At 41.5% G+C, this 25,734-nt stretch overlaps 1 protein-coding gene across 3 annotated transcripts in view; it reads right to left on the bottom strand.

The window, feature by feature from the left end:
* Positions 1–429: 429 nt before the first annotated feature.
* Positions 430–25,734, bottom strand: part of LOC126284212 (protein argonaute-2-like) — a 210,182-nt gene continuing 184,877 nt past the window's right edge. For all 3 annotated transcript variants that reach the window (XM_049982981.1, XM_049982980.1, XM_049982979.1), the window contains exons 19-22: positions 12,121–12,318; positions 11,563–11,805; positions 11,198–11,382; positions 430–760 (exon numbers count right to left, since the gene is read on the bottom strand). In XM_049982981.1, coding sequence (XP_049838938.1) covers positions 667–760; positions 11,198–11,382; positions 11,563–11,805; positions 12,121–12,318 — 720 coding nt within the window. In that variant the 3' untranslated portion in view covers positions 430–666. The remainder of the gene's footprint in view (positions 761–11,197; positions 11,383–11,562; positions 11,806–12,120; positions 12,319–25,734) is intronic.

The raw sequence follows: 25,734 nt of genomic DNA on the forward strand, positions 1-25,734 counted from the left end.
TTATTGAAAGTTCAGCAATGGCAAGATGATCAAGAGCAAAAAACTGAGGAGGAGGCTGAAGCAATTTCGCCTGAAGTGAGAATATGAGCTTGTATTAAAATAATGAAGAAAAAATGTGGATCCAGGGGTAAGCTATCAACTATTTCTAAGTATGTTGCTCAGTCCTGCATAGACTCATTTGCACAAATACCGGAAAATTAAACAAAGTATCCACAAGAGATGAACCCACAGCAAAAAATGGATATGACAATATTGAGAGTATTTAATTACAAGTCAGAGCACTCAGCTGTAGTATGAGATGGAACGAGGCTAACCTCACACTTTACTTAAAAGCACCAACATTCCCTCTTTCCATTAGCTCAGCATAAACTGCAGCACTGATACAAAACGATTTATCATTTACATAACAGGTCAATAATAATCTGAGAATTATCCAAGCAAAAAGTTTTATTAGAAAGCTAATTCCATTCCATTTCCACAGTACACTACTTCCTCATCCATTAAAAAGTTGCGGAAGTCATGTTACCTAGAATTCCACAATAATTGTTAACAGTAAATTAAAACTTTATAAATTACAAAAACAGCATAATACTAGTACACTGCTGTATGATGGAGTCTTAATTATGTCAGTTTTAAAACAATATTTCAGTATATATAAATCCAAGATTATACAAAAAACATTGGAAAGTCTTTGATAATGTTGTCTTTAATGTCTCTCTGAGCTTGTTCTTCTGACAATTTGTCCAGGTCTATAGGTTGTCTGAAAATGTAAAAGAAAGTAATTAGTGAAAACAAGACCGTACTGCATTTAATCCTTAAAATTACACAATGCAAAACAAGGAAAAGTCCATCTGTAATGAGTAATTGGTAAAATATTACTGCAGGTTTATGTGAACAGCTGCACCCCACAAGTAAACTAAATTGGTTTTCTCTATTTGTGTGGAAAGCTTTCATATTTTTTCTGAATTCTACTGACATCTTTAGGAAAACAGATTATGTCAGAATAAGATAAAATAATACAATGCCACTCCAAGTATTTATACGAGTCATAATATGCAAAACCTACAGAGTATAAATTTTTCACTTATTTACTCCGATCACATTACTGCACTGAGGAAATACACAATTAATATTTTGAATAATACCTGTTATTTGATATTATTAATAAAATATACACATCAATTGATTCTACTACGAAATTTGACAATGAAGCTGGAGGAGGTGGCTACCAAAACTTTAGAAGCGTCAAACTGAATTTTATTACTAGCTAAGTGTTTCTTTTTTTTTTCTCAGCTGCTGGCAAGTTATTTCTGGACCAAAGAAAGGTACTTCAAATCTTTTTCAAGATTATTCTTATTTATTGTATGAATTTCATCATTCTTTATGACAAATTTAATGAGGGAGTAAATATTCTGGGGCAAGCACTCAGAATCTCCAGTTCCCTGAAGAATCTTCTGCATGACTGAGTTCACACAACAGTTTTAGACTCAGAATATTTTCGCTTGACCTCACGAGTTCCCCCACAAATAGCCTTGTACAACATTATGGAAGTGAAATTAGTTAAGAATGAAAGCCTTTTTAAATTTTCATATCACCAATCTCTGACAATGTACACATTGCAAATAATGATTTGCTTAGGCACTTCGGCAGCTTTATCATATACTCCTCCAAATTAAATTTACTATCGAGTTGTAATCGTAAGAATTTAACACTTTCAACCTCTTCTCTACACATGAAATAAAATTTTAGACATATACTGTGAGAAAATCTATGGTAAATGGTGGACTGCATAAACACTCGTACGGAAAACTTAAAGACAAAAGTAACTTTTGCGTGATGAGTCATTGCCAAGTAACATTGCTCAAAGACCCTGATTGTATGTAGAATGAACTGCTGCAGTACAGTACAGAAGGTAACAGTAAGAAATACACACCAGTGTGTGTATGTGGATGTGCTGCAACATGTTTCCCCAATGCAAACAAGCAGAACAGTCCATTTGCTGAATATCCTCTCATTCCAAAAGCTGTTTCACCTGTGCTGTTCAATGTGTAGCACATCTGAGGATCTAGAGATCAGATCACCCATGCAACATTATGCCTCCTCACACCATAACATCTGGACCATCAAAATGATTAGTTCGACGGTGCTGGACATACCCTCAAATGGCAAGATGTGTAAATACATAATGCACCCTGGAACACTGTTGAAGGAATTGAATGCCCTACCACAAGAACTCCTTTCCTTCCTTGTGGCCAGCGTGGCAGCTCATTGCACAGAACACACTGCCATCCATGGTGATCATGCACTCTATTAAAAACCATATCCTATCTTTTGTAAAGTCCAGGAGACCATTATAAATTGTCATGGCTTCAATGTAACTATTGTCTTTGAATACACTGACATTTCTGTTCATTTTACTGTGGATTTCTTTTAGTTATCAGTACAAGTTCTTTCCACACACAGACAAAGTTTCCTCAAGCTATGTTACTTAGCAGTGACACATCACGTGGAAGATCCTTTCATCCTTAAGTTTTGCACGCCAGTGTATTAATGTCCATGAATATTTCATTAACCACTGTTTCTGAAACTATACTTCATTTGCTATTACAATGTTTGTATCAACAGCAAACATAACAAAATTGGCATCTTGCAATGTCACTGATGAAAGATCATTAACACACATAAGGGAAAGGGCATATGGTGGAACCTTGTCAGACACTGCAGGTAACAAGTTCTCAGTTGGGTGATGAATGCTTTCTCAATATCAGAACCTTTTAGAAATTCGAACTACGACTCACAATGTATTATTTGCAGTCGGGTGGTTAAGAAGCTGCCTTTATATTACCTTTTCTGAAATTTTTGAGAATGAATTATATTTAATTTTAAGATTTTATTGGTGTCTGGGGTCTTTTTAGAGCCCAAGGCTCATTTAACTACAAAGAAACAGTTTTAATGTTGGTGTGGACTTCTCATCCTCCAGCTATGCTTTTCAAGACTTTTTACTGTAACAGGGTAAAATATTTATGTTCATATCACATTTGTAGAACACCAACTTGAAATTATTGCAACGCGGTCAGGAAATATTCCTGGTAGACAATATGTGATTTCCAATGTTCTATTCAACTTTACTATGAAAATAAGAACTTGGAAATAGTGCTCCTTCTCTCTCTCTACACACACACACACACGCACGCACGCACGCACGCACGCACGACAAATTCACAGTTAGGAACTGCATTTTGTTCAAGTGACATGTGGTGTTTTATTTTATTCATCATGGATGATGATACACATTTGGAAATGGGCTATAGTCTTGAGAAGGTTTTAGCAGATTTACAAAAGAGTGATAATGAATCAATTTTTGGAAATGAAGATGAGAATGATGCTGATGCAGATATGATTGAGGAAGATATACAGATCAGAGATGAAGCGAATGTGAGTGATACATTGCACAGCCAGATTTTTTTTTTTTTAATAGTTCATAAAACTGAACTGACCTTTAAAATCCCTGAAAATCATCATGTGAACCTCCTCCTCCTCCTTCATCATCATCATCATCATCATCATCATCATCATCATCATCATCATCATCATCATCATCATCATCATCACTGTCCACTTTATATGTAAGACGGTCTTCACTGCCATCAAGATTGTTACTTATGCCAAACTTCTTGAAATATTTAACACTAATGCCTTCTCTCACTTTAAACCACAACTGCTTTATCCGCCATCACACTTGTTTGATTATGTCATCTTAAAGCTAACTTCGGCATGTGTTCAGTTGGGTTTCATCCATCACTCATTTGTTCCATTCTTCTCTCATATACACTTTAAATGGTTTATTTATCGAGACATTAAGAGGCTGCAATTGTGAAGTCAGTCCTCCCAAAACTACAGCAAGCTCTGTGTTTCCCTGTCTCAATCTCTGTTCCACAGAATTTTTCAATTGGCTACTAAACTGATCTAGTACAAGAAGAGAACTCTTATTGAATAAAGCACCTTTCCTTCTCTCCCACACCCTGTTAATCCATAATTTCATACCCGCCTCAGCCATCCAAACGTTGTCATGTACGTGAACAACAACATCTGTGCAGTATTTCAGGTTTTGGCACTGTTTTGCACTTAAAAATGATCATTAGATAAAGTTTGGTATTGTCAGCACAACATGAAAGGACAACAATGTAGTGCACTTTTCCATGCCCACTTGTTTCTATAGTTACAGTTTTAGCACCTTCCATAGCAACAGTTTGTTACTCAGCACATCGAATGTTGGAGACGTTTTGTCCATATTTGGTTTAGCCCCACACTGGCTTTCTTTTCATGTTGAATAATAAAGCTGTGGAAGGATAATGTTTTCTCTTCATATTCTTGTGGCATTTTCTGAGGTATTTTGGTTTTGGTTTGCATGCTAAGTTTATGATGCTTTATAAGCCTGTTAAGTTCCACTGTAGTGCTAGCTTACAAGCACGTATTTGAATCATCTCTGTATTCCAATGCCATTTTGATGGTTTCCTTGAATCCATTACAATAAATCATCATCTAGCTTTGGTCACTCTGCATTCAGTCCTCTTTCTCATTTTTTTCAGTTCTTCACTAACCCACCAATCACAAATGATTTTTTTCTGTTGATGGAGGCCGAAATGCTGATCTGTTTCCATGTTGTTCTGCATATGCTATTACTTTTGATTTATAGCCCACATCATATGAATATTTTTATTTTCTCCCATTACCAAAGTACCTAGTTACCAATAACACACATCTGTTTTAAGTTCACTGGCATTGTAGACTGCAATGATGCATCACAGGCTACACAGTGTTCTGGGTTTGTGATGGAAGGGTGAGAGGGAGACAGTGTCAGCAAGCTTCTGAATCCCCGCAACTCTTGTTCAAAGCATCAGTGCACTGCTACTGTCAGTTGAATCCATTGTTGTCAAGTAGAGAGGGGTTTCCCGCAGCATCGAATATATAGTCATTTTTAAGACTGGTGGGAGTTTTACATAAAACACTGGATATTTTTATATTACTTCAGAGTATAAGATGTACCTGAATTTTTGAGGCAATTTTTCAAAGAAAGAAGCGCAGTCTGTAAAATACAGTACGTAACACTGTACCACCTAATGTGCACAAGCAGACTTCAAGGAACGTCATATGTGAAACTGCACATATTACACATCACCTTGGACCACAATTACAGCAAGTACAGACTATCTCAGGCTTTTGATCACCAATCAAATGCAGAACGTAACAGCAATGCCTATCAATAATTGTGTAGATGACAGTAAAATTCTACACTCATATCTTGAACCTTAGGTTCAACTTAACCCTACAGAACTGCAGGCATTCTTTGGTCTACTAATAATATCTGTGTTACACTAGGTACATGGGAAAATTACAGTATTATTATGTAGTGTGTGGTATATTTTTTTAACTAAATTATGCGTGTTTTTATATTTCAAACATAGTACATAATACATAACTACAACCTATACATAGCTAAATTATAGCAAGCAACTATGGAGTTAATAATTTCAATGCTGTGCATGGATCTCTCAATAAATCATTAGTATTTTTGTAGAAATATTTTACATATTATCAACATACAGCTGTTAGAATCACTTAGTAATTCCAGCCCTGTTACCGTAGCAGTACAGAGTTGAAAATTTGGGCTAGGGTTGAGTTGCTCAATACACACACAGTAACTATTATAACAATGTTTCTTTTTGTTTACAGCTGTTTATTTTGATTCTTAGTTACTGCCTGTCAACAGATATCATTGCACATACATCACCTTAAAGCATAACCACAACATACAGGCAGCTCGCTCGTTGATAAAACATGAAAACCTTATATCGATCATACACGTTTACTGTTGTGAATATAATCATTAGTACATTTTTTTAATTATTATGTACTACCTGGAAGCCTCAAATCAATCATACAGAAGTTTTCTAGTGTGAATACTTTTCATCCATATGATTGTAACTCATTATAATTAAGATTACTACTCTCGTGTATTTTGGTATCCAAACATTTAGTATTATAAATATTGTAATGGCACATGTTGAATAAATGAAATGAAAACCACAACACAGTACACAATGAAACATGCGACCACATGCCTGCACCTGCAGAAGCAGAACCAATTAAATTGCCTTTCGCTTGGTAAGCAGCGCAATAGTTTCCCACCAAACCCTGGAAGCAATGCGCTACAACAATGCCCTTAAATTCAAAGAAATTTCTCATGCTTGCTTGCCCTGTGCAAGATTGGGATGTTGGGAGGGGGGGGGGGGGGGGACCATCATGTGGATGAACCTTTACAGATTTCCTAAATTGAGTATACGTCTTATACTTTGGAAATGGAGAACGGAAATAATGATGAATTCTAACTTAGAATCTAAAGTGGCTGCAAGTGTGAAAGAAACTTGGGTATCACTAAGAAACTGTTATTCATTTCTTAGACAAAAATTCTTTCAGAGTGTGCTGACACAGCAGCTTTACTCTTAGAAACCATATATAACCGCTCACTTGTTGAAAGAGCCGTACCTAATGACTGCACAGTTACACAAGTCACACCAATACCAAACAAAGGAAATAGGAGTAACCTCCTGAATTGCAGACCACTATCGCTAATGCAGTTTTGCAGTAGAGTTTTGGAACATACACTGTGTTTGAACACTAGTTACCTCAAAGAGAACAATTTAATGACAAACAACCAACATGGATACATAAAATTCTGTCCTCATGAAATTACACTTGTTCTTTATTCTCACAAGGTAATGACTGCTATTAACAGGGAATATCAAATTGTATTTCTTGTCAGAAAGGTCACAGTTCTTAGTAACTGATGGAAAGCCATCAAGCAAAACAGAATTAAATCTGGCATTCCCCAACGAAGTGTTATGGGACCTCTGCAGTTCTCCATCTACAAAAACAATTTAGAAGACAACCTGAGTAGCCCTCTCAGATTGTTTGCAGATGATTCGTCATTTACCAACACATAAGGTCATCAGGTGATCAAAACCAATTGCAAAACAATTCAGATATTATATCTGTATGGTGTGAAAAGTGGAAATTGACTCTAAATAATGAGAAGTGTGAAATTACGCACACGAGTACTAACAGGAATCCATTAAATTTCAGTTACAGAATAAAAAAACACAAACGTAAAGGCTGAAATCAAACAGTGGAAACTCCAGGTAAGAGTATCAACAATGTAGGGAAAGACAGACAGCTCCTTACTGTAAAGAAGACACGTCAAGTTACAGACAGGCACAATTAGACATACAGCTTTCAGCCACAGCCTTCATCAGTAAAAAATGCGCGCTACGGTGTGGGGATAGTATGTTACTGTAGGTTTAGGCCAGGATTATTACGGGAGTGGAAAATGTGTTGTATGGAGAACTCTCATCTGTGCAGTTCAGAAAAGCTGGTGGTGGAGGGAAGGATCTAGATGGCTTGCTTAGTGAAGCAGCCACTGAAATCAAGTGTGTTATGTTCAGCTGCATACTGTGCCACAGGATGGTCTACTTTGCTCTTGGCAACAGTTTGGCAGAGGCCATTCATCCTGGTCGACAGCTGGTTGGCAGTTATACCAATAAAAAAAGCTGAGCAATGATTGCAACGGATCTAGAAAATGACATGGCTGCTTTCAAAAGTGGCCAAGCCCCTGATGGGATGGGAAAAACCTGTGACAGGTTTGGAATAGGAAGTGCTGGCTGGGTGTATTGAGCAGGTTTTGCACCTGGGTCTTCCACAGGGATATCGTCCTTGTAGCAAGGGTTTCGAATTGGGAGGATGCTGTGGAGGTCGGTTGGGCAACAGAACACCACTTCAGGAGAGGTGGTTAGTATGTCTGATAGGATGTCCCTCATTTCAGGGCACGATGATAGGTAATCAAAACCATGGTGATGGATATGGTTCTACTGTTCCAGTCCGGGTGATACTGGGTGATGAAGGTGACACTCCTTTGTGGCTGATTCTTGGAGGTGGTGAGAGGGATGGGGGTGTGAGGGGAAATGGCATGGGGATCTGTTTGCAGACTAAGTGTGGGGGATAGTGCCAATCTGTGAAGGCCCTTGGGAGACCATCAGCATACTGAGCAAAGGAGTTTGTCAATGCAGACATGCTGTTCCTGGATAGCCTGGCTATATGGGAGGGAGTCTTTGGTGTGAAAATGCAGGTACTGTTGGTGGTTGGTGGGCTTTATGTGGACAGAGGTGCAGATGGAGCCATCTGAGAGGAGGAGGCAGTGTCCAATAGCGGTAAGACTATGGGCATGGGGAATGTTGGTTTTTAGGGAGAGGGCATCAACAGTGATGACTAGGGATCCAGAAGGCAAAGGGAGAGAGGGGGATGGTGGAGAGTTGGGAAGAAAGTGGTTGGTGTCTTTAATGTGGGAGATCCTTCCTTCCACACCAGCTTTTCTGAACTGTGCAGCTGGGAGTTAACCTTACAGCACATTTTCCACTCCAATAATTGCCCTGCCTCAACATACAGTAACATAGTGTCCCTGCACCATCCACCCAACAGTTTCCATCCCCTCTGTCCTATCTTCTCCTCCCCATTCTTATCTCCCACCCTGTTTATTTGCAGCCCTCTGCCAATGCATCCACCAGTCTTTCCCTGCTCCTCTCCTCTTTTGCTTCTTTTGTTTCCCACCTCCCTGCCCCACAACTTCCTGATGCTGTGCCTGTTGGCGTTCTAGTCGCTGTACACTTCACCAGAGAGCATTCGTCTCTCTCCCCACCTGTACACTACTATCCCTTACCCTTCCCCACCCCCTCAAGATTGCTGCTTGCGTTCCCACACAATGTTGCATTCCAACCCGAAATGCTGGAGTTAGCAGCAGGTCTACTCAGTGCTTGTCTGCCCTCTTCTGGAGTACTGCTGTGGTGATTATAGAGAGAGAGAGAGAGAGAGAGAGAGAGAGAGAGAGAGAGAGAGAGAGAGAGGAGGCTGTTTGACAACCCTCAAGGCTCACTGTCTAAACAGCTGCCTTGACTTTTCCCTGAATTGTATGATGATGTCAAAGAGGATCAAGGTGCCACTTTCATTGAGACATCAAAGTGACAGAGATATGGTACCAATCTGCTGGAATATCATCAAGATGGGAGACTACTATCTGTCCCTTCAGTGAGATGTACTATATACAGTTTATTGATTGGTAGGAAAACCATGTTAGATACTTAGAGGGGAAGAGAGAAGGATATATAAATTCACAACTATGTAATTCTTACAAATTAATAAGTGTTTTCATGTTTATACTTCATTAAAACCTTTGTTCATATTGAAAATTGGTGCCAGTGTAAAAAAAAAAAAAAAAAAAAAAAAAAAAAAAAAAAAAAAAAAAAAAAAAAAAAAGGGGGGGGGGGGGGGACCATAGGAATAACTAACAAGCAGCACAGATTGACCTTTAAAGGGTGTGGAGTTATGACACTAATTAGCCAATATTTCCAAGTCTAGGAAGCCCATCTCTCAAAAGTATTTGTACTGAAAGTGCCTGAACTACACTTGCGAAGATGCAACTTGCCATTCAGTATTCATTTTGCTACTATCCACCAATTCTAACTACTAAAAGGACACTACTATCCATCAGTTTCAATATGCCAGATAGTATCAAAAAACACTAAATTTAATGTAGTGACCCAATTTAATTACATGTTAATATGGAAATTTCTTTCCTCAAAAGCCTAATGCAGAATAATTTGTAAAATCCCCAACACTGGAAGTGTCAAAAATCTTACACCTACAGTTACTGCGTTGCATCATCACAAATGTGGGCTAGGGATTGTGTTGCTGGCAACCAGTTCAGCCCCAACAACTGCTGAGAATTTTAATGAAAATTGGCAGTGGCCCTTCTTACCTCCAAATCTTCTGTGAAAAGTTGTGGAACCTAGTTCTGAGACAACCCAAATAACTCTGCCACCTGTCCGAATTTCTGCCATGAGGCTTTGAGCACAATTTCACATATTTTCATCTGTTAGGATATGTGGATGTTCAGAATGAGGTTTGTCATCAATTGACAGTTCACTATTTTTGAAACATACAACCACTCACACTCAAGTTCTTTTCCATTGTGTCATCTTTGTAAACTGGTTTCAACATCACAACAATTTGTAACATTTTGCCAGGATGGGAAGAAAAATGTTACAGCCATGCTAGTTCACTAACACCTGTCATCATAAAAAGCAAAGAGAGAGAGAGAGAGAGAGAGAGAGAGAGAGAGAGAGAGAGAGAGAGGGTGTGTGTGTGTGTGTGTGTGTGTGTGTGTGTGTGTGTGTGTGTGTGTGAGAGAGAGAGAGAGAGAGAGAGAGAGAGAGAGCAAAAACAACTGTGGTGTAGAAATTCACTACAGATACGCAAAATCCTTATGGACTCTTGATACACTTGTGAGACACATCCCTATTTGAGAGAAGAGGGGCGGAAGCTGTGTATTAAGCAAGTTCTGTCCAGGGCAGTGCTATTTTAGCAGGTTAGGAACCCTATCATACACCTGTAATACAGCATCACAAGGAAATCAGACACACAATGTGGAGAAAACAAGGAAAGAAGAGAATGAAAGAGCTTGAGATGAGGTGTTAAGAGAAGAACACTAAATATGAACAGATATTATAAAAATGAGGTGGTGTCTACAAAACTGGCAACAAAAGGAGTAGACAAAGATTTAATTATCACCTGGAAAAAACAGAGTCACACAATTAATTCTTTGTTTAGTTGCAGGTCTATGTTTGCAGTCCTGGCACACACTGAAATCTGCACACCACAACACTGTAGCATGGCGAAGAGGGTGGTGGGAATGATATACCATTTTATTTTGGCTCATGCCAGCAAGCTAGAATATGGTGCTGTGGGGATTTCGGTGTATGCCAGGAATACAAACACACACCTGCAGAGAAAGAATAAATTAATTATGTGACTACTATTTTCAAAGTGATAATTAAAACTTTATGACTATCCACAGTATGTGGAAAACACATACAAAAAAAAAAAAAAAAAAAAAAAAAAAAAATTGTTTCAGCATTTGTTAGGCAATCAGGAAAGAGCTTCCATAGTATTAAAGGAAGCCCCATGGTGTAAAAATTGTCTTAACAAAAGATTCTATGAAATTCAAGTTCCCATCATGGACAACTTCAAATGACGCATCTCACAAATGAAAGTAACTGACATGAAGAGAAACAAAGCTAGAGAGACTTACCCTTCAATATAGGTCCGTGCTCGGTAGGCCGCGAGGTGGGCATAGTACGTTGGAGCAGGATACGAAACGCTGCGAGTGCATCTTGAGAACAGGTGACAGAGGTAATATGTCAACTGCTCCAGCTCGTCCACACTCATATTAGAATCATCCCACAGCGTACGGTATTTTGTTGGTCTGCTTACGCCCTAATGAATTAAGAACTACATTAGATAAAACATGTTTCCATTTGCTTTTCTACTTAATTTGAATGTAGACTATAACTTTCTGTGTCAGGTCCTGAATGACTGATATTTTCATTTTGATGTGTCTTATAACTAAGTAACCTCTAACTTGTTGAAAATCCAACATATTGTCATCATTCTAACCTGTATGCTTGCGTGGCTGACAAGGTAAAAATCAATGTGCCTGGGATGTGTTATTTTAGTATCTACAATAGTTCCTGCTGGAACATTGTTATTTTTGCCATCTGAATCTTCTGGTCTTTTTGGAAAAAAACGTGTATGATGACGCTTCTGTACAACCAAGAATGTAATGGCAGGCTCATATGTCCCAGTTCCAGCCAAGGTACGGCAGGCAGCCTTTATTGCATTCAACTCTTCTCTGAGAACCTGGGGAAAAAGAGGTTTGGAACATTACATATCTATACGCAAATTTTACTAACATTAAATGTTGCAGTAGCGGCCTGTCTCCTTTTCACTGGCATACAAGACGTTGCAGTTTAAATAGAATTATCACAGTAAAACTTAGAAGCTGAGTCAAATATTAACCAGGATACGTGATATCTAAACAAATCGGGAAACAGTGTTCAGCTTTACTGCCACCAGTAGGAACGTGAAAATTACAGAAAACTTAAAATTACACACATACATCTGTTATCTTAGATCTAGTGAGATGCAGAAAAACAGATTGAACAACTGACTTACCACTGCAAATTGACCTTCACTCACTCCATCTCTATAAAATATCAAGCGCTCTGGCTTGAGACCTCCCGTCTTTTTGTAGAAAAACTTTAGTTGGCTAAGCATTATTTCCTTCAGTTCTTGAATAATTTCTTGTCTCGGTGACTGCAGACGGTACTGAAGATTGTACTGGAAGGCATCTGGATCGTGGCTTGCACAAACCTGTCAGAGTAAACACCAGACCAACAATTTACAAAGTATACATAAAAAAAAAATATAAAAAATCAAAACCTACATCTGTAACTAAGACAGAATTTTTAACTCTCAGTACAACATTTCCATCCATTTACAGGTAGGTTTTTTCCAATTCTTCATTTATGTGTTTAAACACAGAAAAGGAAACACACAGTAATATTAGTATCAAATAGTGAATTAGCTTTTGGATGCATCATCCTTCAAACCTGTGCAATGAAGAAATGGACACACACCTATACAGCTAAATTTTCTGAGCTATCTAAATTGTGCCAGCACTGCAGCTCAAGTGGGGTGACTATTTGGGATAGGTAGACCAGACCAGGCAAGGAGAGGAAAGATGCACAGGGAGTGAGAGGGAAGGAAAGCTGACATCTGGGGGAGACACACATCACATGCTTAGAATGGTACGTAGCTCTGGTGAGACAGATCTGGCTGCCAGCAAGGCACATTGTCCACAGTGCAGGAGGAGTGCAATGGCAGTGGGAGGCAAAACAGATGAAGAGGGAAAGCTGTGAATGCAGAATGAGAAGAGTGCTGGTGGAGGGTGGAGTTGCATGTAGGGCATGAAGTAGTGCAGACTGAGGCCAGGAGATTACAGGATCGAACAATACAGATAAAACAGGTTGTGAAGAAGGCACTGAAATATGGCAACTGTGCTTTGTAGAAAGTTCTGTCACTATATGACCAAATCTCATTTGGCCGACAGTTTTGAGGTGGTCATTCACTTGGATGGACAGATGAGTGGTGGTAATGATTATGTAAAATGTGCAGAAATTACTGGTATATGACTTGACTGCTTTAACAGAAGGCCCTGCCTTTGATAGGACAGGACAAGACAAGCGTGCTATATAAATGGAATGAAATACGATGTGTGGGTGTATTGGACATGTTTCACACATGGGTCTTCCATAGAGGTGTGAACTGAGTGGTAACGGATTGGGAGCAAGTGTGTCATAAGGATAGACTATAATATTCCTTAAATTGGATAGAAAAACACTCTGGGAGGGGGTGCAAAGGATTATGGGTATGATGTTCCACATTTCTCAGCACAATGATAAACAATAAAAGCCCAAGCATAGGATATGGTTCAGTTGTTTCTGGCCAGCGTAATAGTGAGTGATCAGAGGGTGGATGGAGGAGGGGGTGGGGGCAGAGTTGCTCCTTTGCAGCAGGGTCCTGGGTGGTCACACTAGCACAGGAAATCATTTGTAGACTAGGACTGGAAATTAATTACTCTAGTAAGACTGTCAGCACATTGGGCAAGGAATCATTCTTCAATGCAGATGCATCATCCACAGTTAGATTGGCTGTAAGTCATGAATGTGTTGGCATAGGATGATGCCCATGACTATACTGCAGATGTTTATGACTTCCCTCAAAGGGCAAATTATGTCTGAGACTGTTGTTAGATGTGTAAGTAAGAAATGAGCTGGTGGGTTTGGAGTTGGTACGGCATTGGGATAGGCAAGGCCATGGGCAATGAGGATGTTAGTGTACAGGGAGTGGGGTGTCCACACTGACAAGAGGGGATTCAGATAATGGGGTTGGGATGGATGAGAATGGTGAAGGAAGTGATTCATGTTTTTGAATGGTGAGTATAGCTGTGAGCAATTGGTTTGAGGTATTGGTCAACAAGAGCTGATACTCTTTCAATGGGAGCACAGTAACCAGCTGCAATGGGGTATACAAGATGGGTGTGCATCACAGACGGTGAATAGGTGGGACGAGGAGTGAGCGGATTCAGTGGAGAGACTGTGGTACGGGCCTTTTAGAACTTCAGTAGGCACTTCGAGCATATGCTGGACTTCTACGATGGTATCTTCGCAGGAGTGATTCAATAGTCAAAGACAGACTGTGCATGCCTTCTGTCATGTAATCACTGTGGTTCATCTCTACAGTGGTGGGGCCTTTTGTCTGATACAGGGCCATTTTTGAAGAATCATAGGTTTGCGTTCTTGGGGAAAAAATCTAGGAAAGGAGGGTGAGGCTAGCCTGGCACTAAGAAATTCCTGTAAGGTACCAATCGTGTTTGTTTTGTTTTAGTGCGCAAAAACAACTAGGCCATACCGCCCATGTCAGAACCGTAGAACATGAAGACAAAAAAAAGGAGTTAAAACAACAGCATGTTACTCCCAATCAAAAGAAGGAAAGAGCTAAGAACAAGGAAAGGAAGTCATCTAAAAACAAGGAGTTTGAGAAGGTACATAAAATATGCCACAGAGAAATGGAGGTCCTGTACTAAATATTAAATGTCTGTCACCATTATTGCTACAACAGATAAAAAGTAAAATGTGGTCAACAGCCCACATATCATTCACTAAAACAGGTGATAACTTAGATGGGAAACATAAATGAGAACATAAGTGGCTAAAAAAAGAATTCAGTCAGGAGATGGCGAATCGTCAAATGCTGAGGGCAATGAGCACAAAGTGGTGGGGGAGCACCACTTAACAAATGGGGATGGCTAAAAAGACACTGCCCGGTATTGCAACCTTGCTAAAATGGTCTCCTCATTGAAAGAGGACTGAGAGGAGGTCATCCAAGCTGCTGGGGGAGGTTTAATTCCCTGGAGCTTGTTCCCACGAAGGGAGGACCAGTGCTGATGCCAAAATGACACCACCTGCTGACAGATGGCAACTCAGAGATCATCGCATAGAACGGAGGAACTAGCGGGCCGATGTAAGAGGACTGCAGGCTCGGCAGCAGCGTCAGCGCCCTCATTCCCTGTCAGAACGACATGACCAGGAACCCACATAAACATTACAGTGACTCCATCGAGGGTGAGCAAGTAACAGCCTTCTTGGACTTGTTGCACCAAGGGATGGACGTTGTAAAGCACACAAGGCTCTGAAGGGCACAGAGTCAGAGCAGATGACTCAATCGAAAAGTCTGTGCCGCAGGATGCACTGTGTGGCCCGATACAGGACGAAGAGCTCTGTTGTAAATACTGAGCAGTGTTTCAGAAACCGACACTGAAAATCGTTGGTGCCAATGGTGAAGGCGCACATGACACTACAGACAGTCCAAGAGCCACCAGTGTACTCTGAGGTGCTATCACAAAGTTCCATGTGAAGGTCGTGAAACTTATGGCGATGGAGCACAGCTGGAGTAGTGTCCTTAGAAAGCGAATGAAGGCCGAGGTGAACACGGGCCACTGCACGAAGCCAAGGTGGTGAAGGGTTCACACCTATTGGCAAAGTGGCAGATGGCATTAAGTAAAGCTGACAGAGCAAGAGTTGCAAGCGAACTGCAGGAGATAACAGAAGAGGGAAGTGCCCCATACTGGCGAACAAAGGAGTCGTCCAAGATGGAGGTATAGGATGGGTGGCCAGGTATGGCAGACGTATCTGCCGAGGAGAAAGTCACGGTGGTATGACAGCAGTAGTTTGGCAGCTTCTGCATACAGACTCTCAACCAGGCTAGTGTAAAAGGTGCCAGTAACAAAACAAATGCAACAGAGGTGGATAGCATCGAGACAGAATACAAGGAATGGACGTGCAGATGCACAAACGAGACTGTAGTATAGTTTTGAATGGACAGGGTACCTGTACAAACTGAGAAGGGTGGTCTGATCCACTCTCCAGGAGGTACTGCTGTGGACACACAGGACACTGAGGGAACGTGTAAAGAAGGCCTTCAGGTAAGACGTGTGGGAGGACCGAGAAAGATTCCTATCGAGTACAAGCACCAGGAATATCGTAGTTTCTACAGAGGGAAGAACAACATAAACATACTGTCAATGCTCCACAAGTAAAGACGATCGAGACGAGTCCGTCGACAACTGCAATCATAATCGTCAACGAAAAGGAAGCCAGTGACAAAATGAACTGCAGAATGGCTTGCTCAAATCCACACTCTATGGTGGCTAGCAAATTGTGAGACTTGAGCCGCCGTACTGGCCGTGGATAAATCTCACAGTCCATTACCTTGTGAACACAGCTGGTGAGAGAAATGGGGAAATAGCTAGAAGGAATGTGTTTGTTCTTACCAGGCTTATGTGTGGGTATGACAGTGGCTCCTTGGTAGCTTCTGCGAAATGCGCCCTCTGCCCAAATGCATTGTACATATGAAGGGAAAGTGCTTGCCCGCCAAAGAAAGGTTCTGCATCATCTGAACGTGAAAATCGTCTGGCCCTGGGCAGAGGATCGAGATGAAGTGAGTGCACGATCTAGATGCCTCATAGTAAAAGTGGCAGTGTAGCACTCACCATTCTGAGAAGAGAAAGGTATCACCGGGCCACCTTCACTGGTTTCAAATGGAAGAACGCAGAATAACAGTGGGTGCAGCTCGAAATCTCCACAAAATTGTGGCCCAAGGTGTTGTAGATAGCAATTGGGTCCACTATGATATCATCTACTATTGTCAGGCCAGAAATTGGGGAATGGACCTTTGTCCCAGAAAGCCATCAGAGGTTGGCCCACACGATGGCAGAGGGAGTGGAACTGTTAAAAGAACTAGTAAATGAAATCCAACTAGCCTTTTTCTATCCCGAAGAATGCGAAGATACTGTGCACACAACTTTTTATAAAAAATGCACTTTGCCATCGTAGGATGACAGTTAAAAATGTGGAGAGCATGAAGAAACTGTTAAAAGACAGAATTTTTCAATGTAGTCAGTTAATTTAATGGGTTAAGTTTTAATTGTAATTTCTGTAAATTAAACTTTGAACAATGTGTAGTTTCAGCACCAATTATTGTGATGATATATAAGGGCCCGATTTTTTGGTCACGAGTCAGTTCACAGCCGAGTTTCAAACGATAAACCTGTGTTACTTAACAGTGAAAAAAGTGTTACACCAATAGGCCGTGTGTTAAAGCAATGACAGTGACTGTTCAATGTATTTGAAGGACTGAACTGCGGGGGTCATATTTTCACTGCTCACAAATGTTCAATGGTAAGCTATTGTAGCAGTATGTGGACGTTCGTGTGCCAACTATTAATGAGGCTTATGAACGTTTAAACGATAGTGCACTGGCCTTACATATATAACTGTTTACCTGTCGGCTACACATTATTTACAGTAGTCAATGTTCAAATTACAAGCCCCATTTTTTCAGCCAGTGTAGCAACACAGTACGTCGACACCAAGGATGACAAATGAATGGATAAAAGCAGGTGGAACCACTACACCAGGTGTGAGGTACATACAAGGTATTCACAATGGCATTTGGAAGGTAACCTACTGACTCAGTTTGCTACAGAGACTGTGGAAAATTGCAGGAAGTTGTGCCGATACACAGCTTTAAGCCTAGAAGAACTTGTGAACTACAACAGCAGAGTTCAAAATGGACTCAGAGGGTATCGGACAACGGTAGCAGAAGCGGTGTCGATGGCGAGTGACAGGGTTGGCACAATCTAGAACGGCTACGGCCAATGCACTGCAGGTTGGGGACACGAGGGCATGCTCAAGCAGCCAGGTGGGGATGCATTCGAGGACCGGGGCACAGTTTCAGTAGTAATGGCGGCAATCAGAGCACGCAAAATGTTCAATGCAGCATAGAAGACTTGTCTCGAAGCACCACAATAAGGCGTTACATATCCTATTTAACTTTTAATAGTTGTAACTGTAATTCTAAATTGTTAGCTGAATGGTGCTTAAAATGGCTCCCCCAAAGCAAAATAAGTTCAGTGGAAAATGGTAACTTAAGTTATATCGAAATCTTTTGATTTTAACAAGTGGGACCTTATATAATTCATTGAAGGTGTACATTCCACGTTTGGATTAGTGAAACCAGAGGGACATGGGATTTTGTTTAAATGTGATAAATACAAAATTATGGGTGAAACCTGATCGAGAGTGGAGGTGTACGTGAGAGAACAGGCGTGTGGGAAGAAGTAAAAGTTTGCTTTGGAAGCAAACTATGTAGGAAGTCAATAGACTACTAGGCTTGCAGAGAATATTTCAGGTGAGACAAGACAATGAGGAATCAGTCTCACTGTGGGCAAATAAGACCAGAAAAATACAGAGAGACATTGGGGAAGCTGTAAACAGGGTTATGAGTAGAGAGAACCAGAAAGGTGCCATAGAGCTGATAGACTCTTTGGGAAGAGTATGTTTCATATAAGAGTTGACTTAAAAAAAAACCAGAAGTTGTATTAATGAAACTGGGTCAGCAGCAGTGGTGGAGTTAACGCTACAGGAAGACAGTTCTCTACTGTCAACGAGAGAAAGCGAACAGCCCCACGAACAAGGATGGAGCATGCAAACAAATTGGGAAGAGAGATGCTTTTCATGTGGCTTGTGAAGGCATATAACAAGCAAATGTAGAAGCAACAGGACATAAGGAAGGACATGCTCTATGACAGCAAAACAGCTCACAAATTTTTCCTATCAATGTGACAAATCATGTCACACAGGTACGGAATACATGGAGTGGGCAACAAAAGTGACAAATAGATCCCAGCGTGTTGAAAGGAAATTATAGAGAGGCTAAAGGGTTTCATTCCCTATGTGAATGGTGATGCTAACAGTGTAATCTACCTGGTAACTGTGGTGTGCCATATGCCAGAGTAAGAGCTGTCGCTTGTTTCAAATGCAAACGAACCAGGCACTATGCTAACGACTGTCTTCAAGGACATTGGCATGCATGGGGGAAGGGTTGAATGCCAGTGTCAAGCAAGACAGGGAAAGCACTTCAGGGAAACTAAAAAGTGAGAAAGCCACACACTCTGGCATTGTCTCATTGAGAAAGCCCATAGTGAGCGTAATTGACTGTACTACAGAAAATAATGTCTCGTACTATATTGCATGAAGTTACAAAAGAAATTAAAGCTGTAAAATACACAAGTGTGGAGTAGTGCTTCTTAAGGAGAGAGAGTATTCCTGTGAACATCACAGTCATAATGTATAAAGCAGAAAGGCGTCAGCTGAAGAAAGACCGCTGAAAGGTATCATCGAAGCAGCAAGTACATTAGGTGTGATGGAAATACATCTAAGTTTGGAAGGTGCCATGGAAATAGGACAAGTTTCATGTGTATCGGTCAGGACAAGACATCCCATACAACGGGTTGACCGGCAGAGGTTTTCTAACACAGCATGAGATTAAATTAGACGAATATTCTTAACAGTGGAGGGGAACCAAAAGGACATGAGTTAGAGGCTGATCAGGAGTCTGATGGGCAAATTGGACCATGTGAGAAAAAGATAATGCGGTTGAACATGGACGGTAAAGTGAAAGGCACATGGTTATACCAAAACAGGAAACTTTACACATGATGCATGTACTGGAGTCATTTGTGCGAGTGCAAAATGGCAGGCGCATAGAAACATCGAGTTGGTGACTCAAGAATTAGTGCACTTAGCATGAAAGCGTGAAATCCATGGCAGTAAGGAGGGCAAAAAAGAGACAGGACTTTGTGAAAACAACAGTGTGGTTCACTTAAACGAGGAAGAAAAGAATAATAATAGAAATCTGCACAGAGGATGGAGCTGTATTCCATCTACCAGATGACAGAATTGTCATATACATCCACTGTGACTCAGATTACTGATAGCACTGGAATGGGGTTGAACGCTAGAACATACACAGTAATCGAAGCACAGGAAATGGTCTTAAAAGAGCAGATAGAATAGATGCTGAAATATGACTTAATTGTCAAGAGCAAGAGCACATGAAATGCACCTTTATTGTTAGTTCTGGTGGTGGAGGGGGGGGGGGGAGGAGGAGGAGGAGGAGGAGGCGGAGGAGATGATGCTAGTGGCAAACAGAAACAGAGAACTGTAGTGGACATCACGGTAGGTGATACATTTCCACTACCAAATATCTCTGTTATCTTGGACCAACAAGGGCAGTGAGGTACTTCCAAATATTGATGGTAGAGGGGAACAGAGAGATGATTGCATTCAGCTAACACTATCAACGTTATGAGTAAAAACAAATCCTAAAGTGGCTGAAAGGAGCCCCAGGTGGTTTTCAATGAATGATTAACACAGTTCTGAGAGGTCTGGAAGGGATAACCAGTGGTTTCCAACCACCTCTAGATGGTGTCCCCCCCCCCCCCTTCCCCACTGCAACCCCAGAATATCTCATGTCTCCTATTTTTGTTTGTTTGTTTGTTTATTTCCTTCTCCCAAAAAACTTTATTTGACAGTAATTTGCAATTCATACTTCAATAAAAGATGGTTACCAAATGTAGAGCAAAACAAAACTATATTGCTTCAAAGGACTTCATTGTTTACTTAAATAACTAATGACACGGCTTTCATCCAAACAAAAATTTCCATTTATAGCATTTTCTTGCAAGATGAAAGTTGCAGGAAAAATTTAGAACATCAATGAGACGGTTGATATTTCTTTTAAGCAGCTTTTTAATGTTTGGTTTCAAGCTAGTTAAAGCACATTTAAGACCACTCTCCACATTCAGGTAACTACAGTGTTTTGTTTTCATGCTGCCTAGTGTCAAGAGAGTATTTGTATCATATATGATATTTGAGGACTTAACCCTTCCTGTGCTACTCCTGGACAAACAAAAAGAAATCTGATATTATGATCCTCAGTCAAAGCGAAGAAGAATTACAGGATTTGTTGAATGGAAAGAACAGTCTAGTGAGTATAGAATATAGATTGACAGTAAACTGGAAAAGGAGTGAAGTAATGAGAAACTTATCAAAATTGGTGATCATGAAGCAGACAAAGTTGAAGAATTATTCTACCTTGGGAGTAAAAAACCCATGACAGAGTAAGCAAGACATATAAAAGCACACTGGAAAAGACAAAGAGGGGATTCCTGGCCAAGAGAAGTCTACTGACATTGAATAAGGCTTAATTTGAGAAACAAATTACTGAGAATGTATGTTTGGAGCACAGCATTGTGGTGAATCGATGACAGTGGAAAAATTAGAACAGAAGAGAATCCACGAGTTTTGAGAAGTGGTTCTACAGAACTAAGTTGATAATTAGATGGACTTATAAGACACACAAAGAGCAGGTTCTCCGCAAAATCCATGAAGAAAGGAACAAATATAAACATTAACAAGGGGGGGGGGGGGGGGGGCGGGGACAGATTGACAGGAAATATGTTAAGACATCAGAAAACAGCCTTCATGGTACTAGAGTGACCTGCAGAGAGAAAAAGGAGAGGGGAAGACAGAGGTAGAATACATCCATCAAATAACAGAGGATGTGATGTGCAAGGGTTACTCTGAGATGAAAAGACTGGCGCAGGAGAGGAAATTATGTACAGACATTGATACTGCTATTATGCACAGAATCTTAGCCTTATCTAACTTTGTTGGGCTCACAATCACAGGTAGTATGGGGACTCGTCATTAGCGAAGGAATGTGAGTTATCTTCTGGCATCTGTAAAACGGCGCACAAATAATCAGCAATCTGTAGGAAGATCATGGAGGATACACAGAGTCAGGGGCAGGCCACATCAATCTAGTCAAAAGACTGATGGAGCAATATACACTCCTGGAAATGGAAAAAAGAAAACATTGACACTGGTGTGTCAGTCCCACCATACTTGCTCCGGACACTGCAAGATGGCTGTACAAGCAATGATCACACGCATGGCACAGCGGACACACCAGGAACCACGGTGTTGGCTGTCGAATGGTGCTAGCTGCGCAGCATTTGTGCACCACCACCGTCAGTGTCAGCCAGTTTGCCGTGGCATACGGAGCTCCATCGCAGTCTTTAACACTGGTAGCATGCTGCGACAGCGTGGACGTGAACCGTATGTGCAGTTGACGGACTTTGAGCGAGGGCGTATAGTGGGCATGCGGGAGGCCGGGTGGACGTACCGCCGAATTGCTCAACACGTGGGGTGTGAGGTCTCCACAGTACATCGATGTTGTCGCCAGTGGTCTGCGGAAGGTGCACGTGCCCATCGACCTGGGACCGGACCACAGCGACGCACGGATGCACGCCAAGACTGTAGGATCCTACGCAGTGCCATAGGGGACCGCACTGCCACTTCCCAGCAAATTAGGGACACTGTTGCTCCTGGGGTATCGGCGAGGACCATTTGCAACCGTCTCCATGAAGCTGGGCTACGGTCCCGCACACCGTTAGGCCGTCTTCCGCTCACGCCCCAACATCGTGCAGCGCGCCTCCAGTGGTGTCGCGACAGGTGTGAATGGAGGGACGAATGGAGATGTGTCGTCTTCAGCGATGAGAGTCGCTTCTGCCTTGGTGCCAATGATGGTCGTATGCGTGTTTGGCGCCGTGTAAGTGAGCGCCACAATCAGGACTGCATACGACCGAGGCACACAGGGCCAACACCCGGCATCATGGTGTGGGGAGCGATCTCTTACACTAGCCATACACCTCTGGTGATCGTTGAGGGGACACTGAATAGTGCACGGTACATCCAAACCGTCATCGAACCCATCGTTCTACCGTTCCTAGACCGGCAAGGGAACTTGCTGTACCAACAGGACAATGCACGTCCGCATGTATCCCGTGCCACCCAACGTGCTCTAGAAGGTTTAAGTCAACTACCCTGGCCAGCAAGATCTCCGGATCTGTCCCCCATTGAGCATGTTTGGGACTGGATGAAGCGTCGTCTCACGCGGTCTGCACGTCCAGCACGAACGCTGGTCCAACTGAGGCGCCAGGTGGAAATGGCATGGCAAGCCGTTCCACAGGACTACATCCTGCATCTCTACGATCGTCTCCATGGGAGTATAGCAGCCTGCATTGCTGCGAAAGGTGGATATACACTGTACTAGTGCCGACATTGTGCATGCTATGTTGCCTGTGTCTATGTGCCTGTGGTTCTGTCAGTGTGATCATGTGATGTATCTGACCCCAGGAATGTGTCAATAAAGTTTCCCCTTCCTGGGACAATGAATTCACGGTGTTCTTATTTCAATTTCCAGGAGTGTATTCAGTTTATTCTGATCTGCTAAGTAGGCACAAGTTGACTGTGACAGTCATCTACAACTACTCTGTAAAGCATTTACTGCCATTGTGATGTTCATTATTAGCTCCTGAGTGGGCGTGCCTATGTATAAAGTGCGCCTATCACAAAAAAATAGTTTTGCACTATTTCACTGTTGTTTTACAATTCCAACCTCATACTTATTTGAAGTTTGCCGATGACTTTGTAATTCTGTCAGAGACAGCAAAGGACTTGGAAGAGCAGTTGAACGGAATGGACAGTGTCTTGAAAGGAGGGTACAAGATGAACATCAACAAAAGCAAAACGAGGATAATGGAATGTAGTCGAATTAAGTCGGGTGATGCTGAGGGAATTAGATTAGGAAACGACACACTTACAGTAGTAAAGGTATTTTGCTATTTGGGGAGTAAAATAACTGATGACGGTCGAAGTAGAGAGGATATAAAATGTAGACTGGCAATTGCAAGAAAAGCGTTTCTGAAGAAGAGAAATTTGTTAACATCTAGTATAGATTTAAGTGTCAGGAAGTCGTTTCTGAAAGTATTTGTATGGAGTGTAGCCATGTATGGATGTGAAACATGAGGGATAAATAGTTTGGACAAGAAGAGAATAGAAGCTTCGAAATGTGGTGCTACAGAAGAATGCTGAAGATTAGATGGGTAGATCACATAACTAATGGGGAGGTATTGGATAGAATTGGAGAGAAGAGGAGTTTGTGGCACAACTTGACTAGATGGAGAGATCGATTGGTAGGACATGTTCTAAGGCATCAAGGGATCACACATTTAGCATTGGAGGGCAGGGTGGAGGGTAAAAATCGTAGAGGGAGACCAAGAGATGAATACACTAGCAGATTCAGAAGGATGTAGGTTGCAGTAGGTACTGAGAGATGAAGGAACTTGCATGGGATTGGGTAGCATGGAGAGCTGCATCAAACCAGTCTCAGGACTGAGGACAACAACAACAACAACAACAACAACAACAACAACATTAGCAAAGCTAGCCCTTAATTTGAAAATTAATTAATAGGTTTGTCAAAGATATTGTTTGTGTAACTATCTCTGTTAATTTCATTATTTAAACAAATAATTTGGCCTAACCCTTGTGGTAGCAGGAACCGTTAAAAAGAAGGAATTTGTGGAGTATTCAGGTAATTGAATGATATGCATTTTAATTGTAGTTTCTGTAACTTAAATATCGAACAACGTATAGTTTCAGTAATTATTATTGTGAGGACCGAGTTTTGGTCATGATACAGCAAGTCCACAGCCGGTTTTCAAATGTGAAACATGTATTGTTTAGATTAATAACAATAACAGCCCGTGTGTTAACTCAGCAGACAAAATGGGTTTCTGAACCTGTTAACTCACAGCTGGGTGTATATGTACTAGTGAGAATTGGATCTTCTACTGGAATCTGCTATTATGAAGTCTTACTGATTAACAGTACTACAACAAAATTAAATTTAAGATCAATAATCTATATAAATGGCATAACACCCCCTCATGATGGACAACCCTGTCTCGCAGACCTACTACACTTACCCCACCCTCCAAAATTCCCTCCCACCACCACACAAAATCCAGAACCTAAACAGACCCGCAACACAGTCATGAACCTTTACTCCAGAAGCCTTAGCCCCACAGAAATATCAGTCCTTTCCAAAGGCCTCACCTTTTGCCCCACTCCCAAACTCAATCATGCAGGGCTTGTTACAGACCACCTCTACTTCTCCCAGTCCCTAAAGAGGAAACACTTTATCGCAACCAAACCTATCCATCAGACTCAACTGAAGACCAATATGAACTTTGCCCAACTCAATTCACTCCTCCATCTAACTGTCATCCAACCCCACTGCCCCCCCCCCCCCTCCAAACAACCCCCTGTTAACTTTCCACAGTTTCTTAACCTTAAACCTTGCCTTACCCTCATTCCCCAAATCCCTCAACATGCAGACTAACCTTACATCTGCAGAAAGAACTGCAGTCCACCATCTAAAAATTGATCCTGACATCATAATCCTACCTGCAGACAAAGGCTCCACCACCGTTGTTCTGATAATCCTACCTGCAGACAAAGGCTCCACCACCGTTGTTCTGATAATCCTACCTGCAGACAAAGGCTCCACCACCGTTGTTCTGAACTGGTGGAAGGACTCTGCCAGCTGTCAGATACGTCCACCTACAAACCTTGCCACAGTGACTCCATTCCAGTATGCCAGCAGGATCTCCAGACACTACTCAAATCCTTAGGGACATCCCAGAACCTCTCCGCAGAGTCTATCTCTCTACTCACCCCTACCACTCCCCGCCCTCCTACCTTCTGCATGCTTCCCAAAGTCCATAAACCTAACCACCCAGGACATCTCGCTGGGACTGGTTACTGTGCCCCAACTGAGAGAATCTCTGCTCTCATAGACCAACACCTTCAACCTATTACCTGGAACCTACTCTCCTATACAAAAGACACCAACTATTTCCTCCACCGACTCTCCACAGTTCCTGTCCCTGTACCAGATGGTGCCCTGCTCATC

This window comes from Schistocerca gregaria, chromosome 8 (genome assembly GCF_023897955.1).
Source record: "Schistocerca gregaria isolate iqSchGreg1 chromosome 8, iqSchGreg1.2, whole genome shotgun sequence".
Taxonomy (NCBI): Eukaryota; Metazoa; Arthropoda; class Insecta; order Orthoptera; family Acrididae; genus Schistocerca; species Schistocerca gregaria.